The sequence below is a fragment of the Megascapheus bottae genome, chromosome 2, assembly GCF_031878675.1.
Source record: "Megascapheus bottae isolate mThoBot1 chromosome 2, mThoBot2.hap1, whole genome shotgun sequence".
Lineage (NCBI taxonomy): Eukaryota > Metazoa > Chordata > Mammalia > Rodentia > Geomyidae > Megascapheus > Megascapheus bottae.
In genome coordinates, this window is record NC_143510.1 from 59,435,744 (window position 1) to 59,452,981 (window position 17,238).

Sequence of the window (17,238 nt, forward strand, 5' to 3'; positions counted from 1 at the left end):
GTATTAAATTTCAGAAATTAAGAACTAGGACTCTCCTAGTAGAGGATTATGATAGCACGAAACCTAGATACATAAGGTCATAGAGGATGAGGCTAAATGAAGGGATCTCCAGGATATGGAAACAAGAGCTTTATCTTGAGTGATTGCTGTTCTTAATGTACTATGTTATTTCTCTTCTCTTTTTTTATTTTTTATTTTTTTAAAATTTTTTATTGTAATTAATAAAAGGGTTACATGATATTTGCCAGATAGAAGGTGCATTAATTCACATACATTTATACCCTTTCACATGTCTTGGTACCCATTACCCTCCCCCCGACCCCCCCACCCGTCTTGGTTTTCCCCCCTTCCCTATCAAATTTCAAATAACCAAATACAAATAAATTCAATATATCAGATAACAAAGTGAGATACTGTAACAATATGAGATACCCAAGGGACAGCAAAGGAGATGAGAGACAACATAGTACATTAAGGAAAACAATTATTCGTTATATGGCTTTTGTTTCAATATCCTGGAGGTCCTTTCAATTAGCTTCATACTATATGGCCTTATGTATCAAGATTTTGCTCTATTGCAGATCTCTGCTAGTAGAGCCCAAGGTTTCTACTGATTATGACAAATGAGGGAGGTATCTCTTTTTTTAATCGTAAGCAAGTTATTAACTTTTTTTTTTTGTCAGTCCTGGGCTTGGGCTCAGGGCTTGAGCACTGTCCTTGGACTTTCTCAAGGCTAGCACTCTACCACTGGAGCCTCAGCACCACTTCTGGCTTTTTGCTATGTATGTGGTATCGAGGAATCGAACCCGGGTCTTTGTGCATGCTAGGCAAGCACTCTACCACTAGGCCAAACTCCCGGCCAAGTTATTAACTTTAATATGTTCTTTTTTATTGTCGGGATAATGTATAGAGGGATTAGAGTTACTTTGTCAGGTAGTAGTAGGTGCATTACTTTTGCACAATGATACCTCTTCTCATGTTTTTGTTTCCATTTCCCTCCTCACACCCCTCCCAATCATATTGTAGTTTATTTTCAGAATAATGTGTAGAGGGTTACAGTACATTCATCAGGTAGTGGGTACATTACTTCTTGAACCTTGATACCCCTTCTCTTGTTTTTGTCCCCACTCTGAATCTTTTCTCCCACATGAAAGACTAATGAGTTCCTCACATTTTTGTTGGACTATTTTTGAAGATGGTCTTCTTGCAGATGTGTAAAGGCTGTTGGTTCTGTATGGTATAAGCGGGCAACAATGTGCCCTGTTCTTCTTCATGTGTATGACATGCTAACCTGAATGTAGTTCTAGCAGGCAGCTCCAATGCACTGATATTCCTTCTTGCCATAGTCGATTTAAAATCTTACCCTCTGGTTATCTGAAATTGGATACGGAACGGGGAAAAACAAGATGAGGGATGGGGGTGGGGGGGAGGGAAATAGGGACCAAGTCATGTGAAAGGGTATCAATGTATGGGAATTAATGCACCATCTATCTGGCAAATATCATGTAACCCTTCTATTAATTACAATAAAAATATATGAAAAAATTCTCTAATAACAATGTGTAGGCAGGATGGAGTATTATGAGCTCTTTTTTTTTTTTTTTGCCTTTGAGGTGCACTGAGAATGATAGCTCACATCTACAAACCAGAGTTCATGGGTGGGAAGCAAGGTTTCTCATGGGACCACCATAGAGTTCTAGCTTTGGTACAGCAATACTTGTAATTTATAGCATCTGTTGAATGCTTCTCACATTTTTGGTTCATTTGCTGCTTAGAAGAGTTGATTAAATGTTTGATGGTCAGTAAGAGAGCCTATTATTTCAGAGCTATATACATAGTGGAAAGATGAGAGCCCTTGAGTAAGATGATCCTAACTCAAATGCCAACTATGGGGTTTAATAGATTCAGACAGCTTACTGAAACCTCTGTGAGCCTTAATATCTTCTTCCACAAGACTGGGATGATTCTGCCTTTTTGAATAAACAAGACCGAATTATTTCTGTTACATTAAATATGCCTAACAATTGTTAATATCCTTTTTCTTTCATTTGACTGGCAGGAATATAATCGAATAAATGTTCAGACAACGGAACAAAAGCTAGCCAGTAACAGAACAGGAGGAAAGCTAGCCAATAAGAGGAATTGATGAGAGCAAGACCTGAAACTTTGCTAAACATGCCAAACTCTTATTTGGCAGCAAGTACAACATAAATATTAAATCACAAAAATGCAGTCTTTTTGTTGTTGGTGGTGGTTATGGGACTTAAACTCTAGGCCTGGGTGCTGTCCCTGAGCTCTTCAGCCCTTTGCTCTGAGCCACAGTGCCACATTCAGTTTTCTGATGGTTAATTGGAGATAAGAATCATTTGTTCTTCCGTGCCCATGCTGGCTTTGAACTTTGATCCTCAGATCTCAGCCTCCTGAAAAGCTAGTATTACAAGATTGAGCCACTAGCACTGGGCAAAAAATGAAGTTTTAACCTGCACTAACAAAACCTCCAGGTAAGCGAAGGCGAAGGCAATGGTTTCCTAGTATGCTGTTTTTTTGTTTTGTTTTGTTTTTGTTTTTGTTTTTGTTTTTGTGGGTCATGGGGCTTGAACTCAGCCAGTAGCTGTCCCTGAGCTCTTAGCCCTACCCTTGAGTCAAGCCCCACTTCTTGTTTTCTAGAAGTTAATTGGAGACAAGAGTCTCAGGTCCTTCCCCCTCCCCCCCCCCCGCCCCCCACCACCACCATAGAGCTTAGAACCAAACTCAGGGCCTTGCACTTGCCAGGCAATGACTCTTTACCTGAGCTAAATCCCCAACCCCTCTTAGGTCCTTTTTTGCCTGGGCTGGCTTTGAACCTTGAGCCTCAGATCTCAGCCTCCTGAGTAGCAAGGTTTGCCCGGCTTGTATGCTGTTCTTTATGAAACAGTTAAAGGAAATGTTCAGTTTGGGGTGCCATATGCTAAAGCTCATTTAAAAGCAGAGAAAGACTACCAGATAGGGAAGTAAAAACAAACAAACAAAGAAACATTTTACTTGGTTTAACTATAGTTCTAGGAAGAAATGGGTAGGTATAGTCAAGTATTTAAACACTTGAGTAAATTTGAAGTTCAGAAATGTTAGAATGCCACTGGCATGAGGAATACTTAACAGTCAGAGGTACAAAGAAGTGAGGCAACTTTGTAATACAGCAAGTTTCATATTTTTAAAATACGGAAGCAAAGGAAGCTGGTTATGGAGATTTTAGTACTTGAAAGCAGGATACTGAGGAATAAGTATATGTGTGAGTTGTGTAGAGAAAGATCAGAGGTTTGGGACATGGCTCATGTGGTAGAATGCCTAGGTAGCATGCAATTGAATTCAGCAAGGCCTGGAGTTCCATATCAAATACTACCCCACTGCCACCCAAAAAAACCCAAAGTGTACAAAGAAACAGCAGTAAGAGTTCTACAATTTACTCTCTGCCATTCTGTCTCATACTTTTGTAACGGATGATAAATGATAACAGTGATGACTCCATAAAGTAGCTGATAGAAGAGACAAATATTTAACTCAACAAACATGGGCTACACTCAGTTATGAATTCTTAGTAAAGGAAGAATTTTCTTGAATTTAAGGGACTGTAGCTGCATAAAAGATGTAAATCTACAATCTGGAAAAACAATTGCAGAGCAACTTAAAACAGAATGAACTAAGTTATGCAAAGCTTTAAAAACATCAGCAAGTATTTTGGGTTCAATGATGATGGTAAGGAGTAGAGGGAGAGTTCCTGATGGGAATGGAATATGAAACGGGAGGAGGGCTGGGGAAGTGTGCTTTATCCGTTTTAGATCAGCGAAGGGGGGGATTATGAGAGAGAAGAGTATTACATTGGTTTAGGTTGAACTGAACTGTAGGATAATCCTTGGACATGGTCCTAGATGATCTCCTTTCCCAGTGTCTGAGGAGATACCTCCTCTTGTCTCACTGAGTGACTTCACCTCTCCTTCTACCAAGACTGAGCAGTTTGAAGAGATTCCCATGTCTTCACGGGAGCTCTGCTACCTTCCTGCTTATCTTCCTGCACACTGGCTGGGATGGATGTCCTCCCTTCCTCTCCCCTCCAACCTCTTCAAAAGCTTTATCTTTGCTTTAATTCCCTTAACTTCCTGCGGCACTCTCTCACTCCACATCAGCACACAAACTTGTAGTCTTCTTTCCTATGTATAATGGGTAGGGAGAGAGAGAGGGAGGGAGGGATGGAGGGAGGGAAGGAGGGGTAAGAGAGAGTGAAGAGAGGGAAAGGTAAATAGAGAAATGGATGAATGGATGGACGGATATTTGACTCTGTTTTTCTTGATCTTAAGTGACACATAGCTCTTAAATGGGACTTCAGGGTATCGTATTCTTTACCATATTCTTCCGGCTATCTCCCAACCTCATGCTCTGTTTCTCCATGCCTTTGGCTAAGTCTTCCCTCACTGCTATCTTTTCAGGGTTGTCATGTCCTAGCTCAGAGCTTAGGCCTTGTCTTAATGCGCCTGCACTACCTAGATGATCTCACTTACCTATTCCCAAGGTGCAAAAGCCTCTTCAGGCTCATGGCTCCAAAATTTCTATCTCCAACCTAGTTTTCCTCTGAGCTCCCAACTCTTGTCTTCCACTGACCATTTTCATTGATGGTCCATTGGTTTCTACTTCCATAAATGACACCACTATTTACCTGGATGTTAAGAACAGAAACCTTCAGAATCACCTTAACTCCTTTCTTTTCTCTTCCCACATCTAATCTATCCATATAGTCTTTGGGTTATTTATTTCTTGACTTTTTTTTGTTTTCATTACTTCTAACTCTTGGGTTATTTATTTCTTGACCTTTTTTTTTGGTTTTCATTACTTTTAACTCTAATCTCATTTCTTTTCCTTCTAATATATTTTTATTTCAATGTATAGAGGAGTTACAGTTATTTTCTCCAGTTAGAGGGGTGCATTACTTCTCACACACTGGTATCCCTTCTTGGGATTTTGTCTCCAATCATTTCTTAATATATAACCCTCTAGAGGTGGATAACTTTTTACTATTTCCACTCCCACTGTTCTAGAATAGTACCATTTCTGTGTGAAATGTGATAATAGCTGCTATTTTGTCTCCTGCCCCCTTAAAATCTACTATCCATATAGTATCTAGAGAAGTTAAAACAAAACACACTAAAATCTCATCAATGTTCATACCTGCAGTGACTTCCTATCATACTTACAAGCAATTCCTAGGATGTATTGTACTCTATAAACTCTACAGGACCCTTGCCTCTTTTTTTTCAGTCCTGTATTCCTATACTTTATTATTTTTATAATTGTTATTATAAAGGTGATGTATAGAAGTTGAAGTTACATGAGTCAGATAAAGAGTACACTTCCTTTTGAACAATGTCTCCCCTCTGCTCCCTCCCTCCTAGTTTTTCTCTCCCATTCCTACCCACGAGTAGTATAGTTCCTGTTCAGCTGTTCAACATAGCAACCAGGGAATATCACTGCAGCACTTGTTCACCCTCTGTCTCTCCATTTCTGTGCTCAAATAGATAAATTAACAAACAAAACACAAAGAAAAGAAAACATAAACAGCAACAACAAAGGAAAACACTTCTCTGTTTCCTGGAGTTTATTTTGATAACTATTCTGTATGATCAGATGCACATAGGTATTGTACCTTTCTGTTCCTCTCCTAAGAATATCTTCCTTTGGTCTCACCATGTGTGAATGCCTAGAGTCCTGTATAATTTATCGTGTCTCATTGTATTTTCTTTTTTTCATATATTTTTATTGTAATTAATAGAAGGGTTACATTATATTCACCAGATAGAAGGTTATATTACTTCACCTCACCTCTTTTCTGCAATTTCATGTCTTACCATGCCCAGCTTTGCTTCTTTGTCTCTTTCTGGCCATCATGAATTTCTCTCTGAAAGCCAAGTTCTTGTTCTGACCTCTATTTTGTACTTGCTGTTCTTTTCACCTAGAACCATCTTCCTCCAGATTATGACACATAATGCATCTTAGGCTCCATCTCACCATTCCTTTCTTTCCCCAACACTCTCAATTCATATATTAAAGTCCGTATATTGCCCTTGGCATGATGTGACATTATGTCAGACATTTAGTTAAGATAGACATTATGATAGACATGTAACTGAGTATCTGACTTGTCCACTATCATGCTAATTCTAGAAATAGGGGTTTACAGATCTGGTGAAACATGTATATTCCTAGCATGTAGTATAATACCTGGATCACAGTGGGTGCTGGAGAGATGCATGTTGAGTGACTGATTGTAGAGCCATTGATTCTGATGAATATACAGAATCAAAAAGTGTGAAGAAATTGTTTTAGGTACTAGATAGGGACAAGTAAATGATTGGTTGGAGGAATAAAGAAGCAACATGGTGAAAATTTACTAGTGAAAACTGGGGGATGAATGTATAGGGGCTTATAGTTCACAGTGAAACAGGAAAGCACTACCTACAATCAAATTCCTAAAGAGAACCAAGAGAGCTACCAACTACTGGAAGTTCTCCTACTGCAGACTTGGAAAGGAACTCTTTACAGCATCTATTTGATATGTAGCACAGGAGTAAGTTTTACAAATGTGCAAGAAAATCTGTTTTTAAATAGGTACATATTCAAGTATGCATATTATATATGTACACACATGTATACACAGCATTGCCTGAATTTAATCACTGAATCTCATAATGAAAGATACACATAAACTGATTTCAGAAAGTTCTTCACAAAATTAAATGCTCCAACACAGTCCACTGAGATTCATTTCATTTACTTAGTATAATCTTAAGGCTTTGCATTATTCCACAGTTTTTGTTTTGTTTTGTTTTTTGCCAGTCCTCGGCTTGCTCAGGCCCTGACCACTGTCCTTGGACTTTCTCAAGGCTAGAACTCTTCTACCATTTGAGCCTCAGCACCAGTTCCGGCTTTTTTCTATGTATGTGGTAGCAAGGAATTGAACCCAGGTCTTCATGCATGCTAGGCAAGCACTCTACCACTAGGCCATACTCTCAGCCCGGTATTCCACAGTTTTAAGAAGGAAATATATAGTATACACTTTTAGTGTATACTAGTTTCAGAACAAGTATTCAGAGAACTTCTTGCATCATTTTATTTTTCTCCCCTTGAATTGCAGGATCTGAAAATCATAAATGTGTAGAATAAATTAGAGGGCAACCCAAAGCATGGTGTTTTATTTCCTGACCCTTAACCACCTATAGAAAAAATGGTAGAAATGAGTTCTTGGTCCCAAACCCAATATTCATTGTCCACCTCTGGTTCTAGGTACCAGTCAGTGTGGACTGAGATGTACATTGTGGCTTAGGAGACAGAGGCCACCATACCTCACACTTTCTGGATACTGCTGGCCAGAGTCTCAATTGGTCTCTAAAAGTCAAGATCGGGGCATCCCATTCTCAGTTTACAGTGGCCCTACTACCTTTCTTCTTCACTCAGTGCTCAAGACTGATTAACAATTCATATTTTTCCAAGCACAACTACTTTCCTAGCCTTGTGACCATACAAAAGCCTTTAGCTATCAGCTTTCAATCTGCTCATCTGTGAAAAGTGAATTAAAACATGTATATTTCCTGGAGAGGTTGTAAGGAAGGACTGAAATATTATGCCTAAGAATTGTTACTTTATTTTTTGAGTGACTACAAATAGCTACTTTCATAAATACTCATAACTCTCCTCTTTTTATCCTCTCTGTTTCTCCTCCTCCATATAGGGCTAGAGTTATGATCATTCTTACTGTGTTAATATTCAGTGTCTACTTTTTCATTCAGTGTTTCTTTCAATTTTTTTTTAGCAGAATGCCTTCCATTCCCACTTTCAATGGCCTGTTTCTGTACCATAAATCAACAACTACTTATTGATGTATTAATAAAGTGCATAATACTGGGATTCTCAAAGTCATTTCTTCTGGGAACAATCACGTTGCAAGTCAGCATTTTCTAAAGCATGCTGGATATATATCAATGGATGGCACATGATTTGATGGGACACATAAACCTTTGTTTTTAAATTTATAGTGGAAAACATTTAAAATTTATATTAGAAAAATAAAGTTAAAACATTAATCCCTATATATGAAAGTTTAAGAGAAAATTACGCAAAAATCCCAAGCTAATTAAATCTACCTAATCAGTATTAATTATAGTATAAGTGGAGCATAGGTATATAATACAATTATGAACATGTTATATTGAGTGAATGAAATTTTGAAGATGTTTTAACTCATTTAAACTGATAGATAAGAGTATGAATGGGTCCAGTCCAGTCCTCAAGCCTACAGCAAACTATATAAGATATTTATTCACTTTCCTCATGACCATTAAGCAATACAACATTCACTTAATCTAATTCCCTAAAGTCATTTAATTTTGGTTGCCTTGTTGTTTCAGAGTTAAAGACTGAACTGAGGGCTGTGCATGTGCCATCCAATGCTCTTTCACTGAGTAAATCACCAACCCCTAAAGTCATTCAATTTTAAATCCCTGAACTAAAGGTCTCTCCAATCAGGAAAGGGGAAGAATTACATTTTCTTTAGTGCAAAATCTACAGAAAGACAAGACTTTTCCAGTTGCTTTTGGCCACGTGTGCTCAAGCCTTCTTGTAAATGTGTCTCAGACCCGTGGAGGTATGCTGAATATGATCAGAGCCATTGTTTCTGCAAGCCTCAAAAGACACCACTTCTGTAACATTGAAGTCATGGGAAACATCAAGACACAGCTCTAAGTAATCACAATTTCCTCAAATTTGCATATTGGAGGAAGATTGCTGTCGGAAAATCATGTGCTGTATGTTGTATTTCAGCTATGTATACTAAGGCATGGGAGAAGTTCAAACACAATAGATTGTCTCTGAATCTCGAATGAAAGCTGTATCATGGAACACAAAAACCTAGCTGCTCTTTTCACCCAGAACCGTTTGAGGAGCTTTTAGTGCATACCCACCCCTGTCACCCAGCAAACTGGACCAGCTTTCTGGAGGATACCCGCACTTGCTAAGGTAAGTAATAAGTTCTACTTTGTCCTGTTTCATTTGCAGACTCCAGAAAGATTTCACCCTTGTTTCAGCTCTTTTCTAGACCAAAAGGGTTGAATAAATCACTCCCATCTTGTCAACTTTTATTGTTCAACATATTCCAACTTTCTTTTTAGGTGTTAGGGGACTACAGACATTTTCTTCTTAAACAGAAACAAATGAGACAAGAGAGAGATCTCTGGCCTTTACAAGTCTGTGGCTTCTAAGTGACCTATATTTCATTCATTAGTTTTGGGCAGCAGACAAATTCCTTAGAAATGTCACATTTGATGCAGCCTCAAGGTCAATGTGAACACTGGCTGCAATTTACCACAGTCAGAAAACAAGGGATAGACAGAGACCGTATGGTGCTTTTCTCTAGGTAATATATTGGCCACAAATTCACATACTCTTCTGCCTGATGGTCTTTGTTTTTTATCCATTCTACAAATATTGATTAGACATCTAACAGTTGCTAAACACTGTTCTATGCACTGGAGCTAATATAGTGAACAAGACATACACAGTACCTGCCTTCAAGCAGTTTAGCTAAGGGACAGGAAAGAAAATGACTGCACCTATCAGTTACTGTCAGACAGTAATAAGCACTATAGGAAAAACAATTCAAACGAAGGAGTAGAAGAGTTATAGATAATTTTGCTGTGCCACCAATAGGGTTGTCTTTATGATGTTTTTGTGATGTTATGAAGGACTTTCTAAAGAACTTAGATAATATAGCTATGTTCTTAAATATTGTAGCTATAACACTTGTAAACATTTTTGGGAGGATTTTCTTCATGCTTATGGTTAGAGGCTGGTGTGCATTTTACCCCATTGGGGTGCCAATAGAAATGCAGGAAAGTCTGACTACAAAGTAGAAGTACTTGTGGTACCACCCAAAGGAATACAGGCTCCATGTTTTCCCTTATTTGTAGTACACACCTAGGAATCTCCTAGCTGAGGATCACAATAGCTCAGAAGCTATGTACATACGGTCATATAGGATGAGACTACATGAAATGAACTCTAGGATACAGAAACAAGAAGTTTATCTTTGTGATTGTTGTTCTTAACGTACTATGTGAAGTTATTTCTTTTCTCTTTTTTTCCTCCTTATGGTTAATCTCATGTGGTTACTGTATCTGACTTTGTTACCTGTTGTATATACATTCATTTGTTTATTTGAAAGAAGGAAGGGAAGGAGGAAAAAGGTGATTGGGAGAGGATGGGGGAGAGAAAGGAGAACAAAAACATGAGAAGAAATTTCACCGTGCGAGAAGCAATGCACCTACTACCTGACTAGTGTAACTGTAGTGTAAGTGTAATCCCTCTATACATTACCCCAATGATAAAATTTAAAAAAAAAAGTACTTGTGGTAAAAGGGCTGGTTATTTCCTGACCTTGGACATGTCGTCACCAACTGCAGCCTGACTTAGTAGCTTGCACACCCATACCCTATCTTAAATCTTATATTTAGTTTTCCATCTGTGATATTCTTTTCTTCTTTTCTCTGAGAGGCTCATTGGTAGCATTGAAGTGGTGACGTAGAATCTGTCTATTAAATCAAGGAATATTCTCATCATATACCTGAACATTGAAATAGCTATAAAATCCTAGTAGATACTTTAATACAGAAAATATAAACCATTGAAGCATCAGACTGTGTATATAACAGGGACAGGAAAATGCAGAGCATGAAAGAAGGGAAGACTGTTCTAAATTCTTATTCTATTCCCCTTAATGTGAGGTCACCAGTTTTCTGTGATGTCATGAACTTGGAATTATTGTCCAGGTTTTGATTTTTCAGTAGATATTGAAAATTACTGAATGTACTTCAAATAACTTGACTATGACTTCTTATGTTGATAGGCATTTCAGACTGTCAGCTTCATATTTTTTACTACTCTCCCCAAACACCTACATATGACAACTGAGAAAAAGTGATCCAAACTCACTTTATTATGATCAAATTGGAAATGTCAGTTTTAGAAGAAAAAGGGAAAAATTCCCTATACCTTTTCTATGGCTGGATATGGAATTTTCCTGGTGCAGCAAGATTTGAAAACACACACGCTATGAGCACTTTATATCTTCCAGTATGCCAGTGGCTCAGAATTGTTTGTCACGACTAACATTAGCAAAGAAAGATATCCTATATAGGAAGAGGAGGCAAGTCACATCAATAATATGCTAACTCTAAGAGACACTGGGTTCTAACATAATATCCCATTTTTCCCTTCAAAAGCACTGGACAGACATGATTAAATATTGCATTTTGAGTGGTACAAACCATAATTTATTATGCAATCTGAAAAACCCAGAGTCTGGATACTTTAGTAATCAAATTTCAAATTACTAGTAATCTTTTAAATTAAGATGCATTAGATCAAACTTAAAAAACAGATTTATATATAGTAGTTCAAACTACATTTGTGAAAAAATGAGAGAAATAAGATTCAATGTGCACATCCTTAATACTTACAAGAAACTGTGAAATCTCTAAACTTAAACTCTAATGTCAGAGAAAATGTATGTCTTTTTTTTTTACTATTGTCATAGAATGTTTTCCAAAAGCTTATAATAGATAAAATATTTTATGCCACAATAGACATGATTAAAATAACAAATTTCCAAATAGCATTAATAATGCATTTTTCCTTTATCCAAAGCAAATGCAGTTCGCTCCTAAGTGATGTTTAATCTGTCTTCCTTTCTTTTGGAAGAGAAAAGAAGGAAGATGAAAGGATTTATGGTTGGAACTGACATTCAATGAAAGGCACATATTTTGTTTGATTTCTTATAAAATAATTATTGCAATAATTCTGAGTTTAGATAGTGGTACTGGATTTTTATATGAACAAAGAGCAAATTATATTTCTGTTAACATTCAAGGTTACCTCGTCGGTAGGTAATTGCAAAAAGCTACTGTTTATTATAGTATAGAAACAACATAGCCCATGTTAACATTGATTTTAAATCAATGTGTGTCTATATAAATATTTGCTTCAAGAATCACCAGATCTATGTTTGGTAAAATAAGTTTTAAAGACCAGATTACATTGTCACAACATTTGGAAAGACAAGTTTCAGAAGCTTCTGCTAACTGGGTTCTTCTTTTCCTGTGATGCCACCACATCTACCGAAGGAAGCATTAGTAGGAAGAATCAGAAAAAATTACCGTTTTGAATCACTGTGAGTAGGGATTTGAGGGACATATGGGATGAAGCTGTGCTCCTTTGAGGCTTTAGCCTCTGTGTGTTGGCTTGCTTTTCAATAGCTGGGGCATTTTAATATCCTTGATCTAGTTTGGAAGGTAACTCTGACCTCTAAACCTCAGGAAAGGGTGGATGGTACAGGCTTTTCTTTAGGCCTTCTTTCCTTTGATACTCCTCTCTAGGTCCATGTATCCATGTTCTTCTGGGGTTATAATATTTGGGAGCAGTAAGATTGGCAGGTGAGCACAGCAGAATGAGACAAAAGACATCCACTTGTACCTGGTTCTTCCAGTTCCATGTGGTCCAATGTTAACCATCAGACTGGTTTTAGATTTTAGTCCAAACTCCAGCAAATCATAGAGAGCATACGTTTACGGACCCTTTCTGTCTTCATTCCTCACTCTATTGTAGAGTTTGGAGGCATGAAGAGGGCCATGGTCGGACACCAGTCATGACTTCTGGATTAGATTTTCTTTGGTTTAAGCGACTTCATAGCCAAGGTTCTGGGAGCTGCCAGTTCCAGAGCTTAAACTCAGGGCTTGAGCACTGTCCTTGGGCTTTTTCAACTCTAGAGCTCTACCACTTGAGCCACATCACCACTTCTGACTTTTTCGACATATGTGGTACTAAGGAATCAAACCTAGGTTTTTGTGAATGCTAGGCAAGCACTCTGCCACTAAGGCCAAACTCCTGGCCCCAGAACATGCATTTTACAAGGTACTTTTTGGTAAGGTATTAAAGATCGGAAATCCAGGAGTCATTAAATCAGTGAAGAAGCAGTTCCTAAGAAGTTTGTTCATTTTCTCTTTAAGATGATAGTAAATAAAAATCCACTATTAACCACTGTAGTTTCTTAGCCCTCTGGCTAAAGGTGCAGCCTTTTTATTGAACTGTTTTAAATAATTGAGAAGACCTTGAAGATGTTTTATTTCTCTGGCCATTTAAACAATTGAATGGAACTTACTGAAATTTTTTTTTGAAACTTTAAAAATCTGACAAATAGCGGAACTACAGTGAAGGATGTCTTGAGTGTTGTGAGCTAAGGATTATGGCTCTCTCTTTTTTTTTGTTCCCTTAACATGTAACATGAAAAATAATGTCATGACTTCAGCCTGGTGTTTAGCTATGTGTTATAATTTAGTATATAATGCTAGAGAACCCTTGAAAGGAAAACATTGGTAATAGGCAGATCTTTGCTTACTCTCACATGAGGAGGCAAAGAGTCTCTGGCTTTCCTGGCAAAATAATGCTGTGTATTAGCTAGCATACAGAAATGAAGAAGGAATTGAGAGACAAGTGACATTCTCGACCTTCAAACCTCAGGCACTTGCTTACTGCTGACAAGCTGAAAGCAGAGAACACAACCCAAAGCTGACTGCAAGAATTTTCCTACACGTGATCAGCACTAAGAATGATGTCTTTTAAGATGAAATAGAGGAAATCTCAGCACTGAGTAATGCCATCTAATGACAGAATTCAAATTACTTTAGAATATTTAAACACCTAAACAAGGATGGACAGCATGTTCCTATGCCAAGTATGTTCAGAGTAAATGTAAGCTTTCAGAATAAGAGTGAGAATAACCACATGTATTTCTTATTAAAAAACAAAACAAAGCAAGAATCTTGAACAAAGTTCATGTTCAGAAACCGGACTTACCTTGCTTTTTGTTCAAATGGAAATTTCCCCTTCACTTACACCGATCTGTCAACCCATTCATTGTAACTCAGAAGACGCTGCTTTGGTTCTTTTGAATTGCTGAAATGGCTAGCTCTCAAATTTCATATCTCAGACTTAGCTGTATTCAAGTTACTTACATAAAATACACAAACATCATATTTTTTTTAAAAACACATCTTTAAACATGTTAGTGCTTTTCACCCTGCTCTTAAGCACCATCACTTCCATCAGGGCATTCTTCATAAATGATGTGGCTGAGACCATATTCAAATGATACTTTGAATTTTCTTCCCCTCTTAATTTCAATTTAGTGCTGTTCACAAATTCAAAGCTTCAAGAGATTGAAGTTTTGAAGTGGAGACATTTTAAGACATTTCTCCAAAGTATTTTGTTGGGAAAAACACCAACACCATGTATTGGATTAGAAGAGTCTGAATCACACCTGCCTTAGGAAAGAAAGTCCCAGAATTTTACAAGAGCTGTCCAATGGAAGAAAAACTCAGTGTGAAGAAGAAGAGAAGGAAAGGGAACATTTCCATTCCACATGCATGATATCCGCCAGTGCAATTCTGAACCCCTTTGTTCTGCCGGGTACCTCAGGAAATAAATGGATGCTGCTGTGCAACTTATCCCGCTGGAAGCAGAGGTGAGAATAAGTAAGTGAGTGAGAGCTGATTTAAATTCAAGTCATTTCACAAAGGATTTTATGTTGGGTTACAAGATGGATTCTCAAAAGTTGGCAAGCTTTTCCAAAGTCTGTTTATATATATATATGTATATATACACATATATGTGTATATATATATATTAAATCATTGTTTGAACAAGTATGTGGAAAGAAGTCTGTGCTGTATGAGATAGCATAGTTTTTAGTAATCAGGGGAAGAATTATTTAGGATCACCCAATAATAGGATTCAAAGGTTAGTAAAATAGCTGAAAAATCCAACAGTCAGGTCTAACCTGGAATGCTCTGTCTCCTCACAGCCAATGCTCCATCAGGCGGCTTTGTCTGGCTGGCAGATTTAGTGTAGGGACTCTCATCTGCAAAGGTACAATGAAGGGTTTGGTTAATTCCCATCCAGTGTCCAGTACAGTGAAGCTCTTCAATGGACTGTAATCCTTCTGCCAGAGAGAGGTGATAGGATACAGTAGAAAGAGTTGGTAGACCTAAGTCCTACACTGAGCTGTGGGGCAAGTCTGAAAAATCAGTTTCTTCACTTATATTAGAGTTGTCAGGATTAAAAAAATCCACAATGAATGGGAAGACATTTATAAAATGGAAAGAAGTGCAAATAATAGTACACAAATTATTTGCCTGCCTACATTCATTGATAAATAAGCATCAATGAATATGTATAAAAGGAAGACAAAGAGGAAATAAAATGGATGAGTGGGTTCTAAGAATAATTAATCTGATAGAAGAACAAAGGAAGCGAAATGCAGTGTTTCAGATAAGCAGATGATAGAACATTAGTATCGCAGGAAAATAAAGGCAGAGTTAGTCGGTTTCTCTTGGGAGTGTAAACTGGCATCTGGGGGAAAGCCAAAGGAAAGGGTCACTCAGAGGTAACCACCAGAGAAGGCAGGTTGAGGATAGGGAAGGAAAGATGGTTAGGCAAAAGAAGACATATATTCCAATAAGCTGATTGACTCTTATCTAGAAAGAGATGAAAATAAGCTGCAGAACAACAAAAAGTGCAACTGAAAAGGCAGAGGCCCAGAGTTCAGTTCCTCAGTGAGAATTAGATGACACTAGGTAACAAGATCATAGTGTAAATGGGTCCATCAAATTATTAGTGATTTTGTTTTCTTTAGGGTTTCATCAGACTTGTATTACAGGGATAGTGATTTAGGAAGGCAAATATGAGGGTTAAAATAGGAAGGACCTTTTTTCCCCCCTAATTTGGATGGTGGTATTTGTGTTCAATGAAAGATTTCTGAGTAATAACCTGTAAAATTCCAAGAACAGCATGTAAATGACCTGAGCAAACATAATTTGATAATTACTACACATATTCCGTCATGCTAGATGACCCAAACATCATTCTGGTGATACTATTAGATATTTGTTATTGTTATTCTTGTTTTAATAGAAAACCATCAACAGATGTAAAGAACCCTCTGGACATGTCAAACCATTAGATGTAACAAAGATTCCATTCAACAAGGCTTTATTATCTGATAACTGAGAACATTAATTCTGTCAACTAAGTAGTATGTGTTTCAAAACTGAGGAGTTCATTTCCTCTCTAGCATGTACGTCTATTTGAAATGATTTATAATTTGTTCATAAAATGAACAGGGTCTTTATAAGCAATAGCAAAAAGGAAAGATTAACACTGCTGTAAAATGCAATTAACTTAAAAAATGGCAGTCACGACGTTTCATGTTTACATTCCATTTGTCACATAATTCTTTATAGGCTATACAAAAGAAAAATAGCAGCTCTCAGATACCAAAATAATCAACATCACATTATCATAGTTGCTTTTCAAGCAGTTTCTTAGATCTTCAGTTTTCTTCTTTGCAAACATAATTTTGAGTACAATTAAAAGCCACAAACCAAAATATAAGTTATACGTGAGAAAATGGTAAGAAAAGTCTCACCATTCCCATAGAAGTAACTACTGAGTTACTTACGAGAGTTACGATGCAGAGTTAATGTAATAGCCAGGCTGTGCATTATATAGCACCAATTAAAACAAACTGGTTCTGTGTAAAAATCTGAGATTCTTCACAAGATTCCTTTTTTCTTTTCATTACCCACAATTTAGAAGCTGTATTCATGATCATAGAGGCACTCATCCAGGTGAGACAAGTCAGCAACAAAACTAGTTTGCAAAAGCCTACCTCAGTTTTCAGCTACAGCCTTTACTTAAATCAAGGAGACAGATTTTGTTTTCTCTAAACAGGCAATAGGAGATTTACCCAGATGATTTGGGTTATCTGCCTTTAATGCTTTAAGGAGACATAGCTTTAGAAATTTAACAAGTTTGCATACTATTAGTCAACACTGATCAGATGGCTTTCTCATTTATATCTGAAAGCAGTTTTCTTGCTCTGGAGCTGCGATTGTCAGGATATGCTCATCCTTAAAAGGTTTAAACTGAATTATAGATGGTCACCTGGTCAGCATTTCTATTGCCACCCTACAACATCCACTATGACTCTGTGCACCAGGAGTGTCTTTCCCACACAGACAAAAGTAAAGAATCGTCTAGATGCTTAAAGGTGTATTAACCAACAGACCAGTCTAAAATAAGTTCAGTATTATGTCAGTCATGATGGGC

At 37.4% G+C, this 17,238-nt stretch overlaps 1 protein-coding gene across 8 annotated transcripts in view; it reads right to left on the reverse strand.

The window, feature by feature from the left end:
- Grip1 (glutamate receptor interacting protein 1) overlaps nucleotides 1-17,238 on the reverse strand; it is a 615,745-nt gene that overhangs the window by 154,079 nt on the left and 444,428 nt on the right. For all 8 annotated transcript variants that reach the window (XM_090328055.1, XM_090328040.1, XM_090328060.1 and 5 more), the window contains exon 2: nucleotides 14,909-14,989. In XM_090328055.1, coding sequence (XP_090184181.1) covers nucleotides 14,909-14,989 — 81 coding nt within the window. The remainder of the gene's footprint in view (nucleotides 1-14,908; nucleotides 14,990-17,238) is intronic.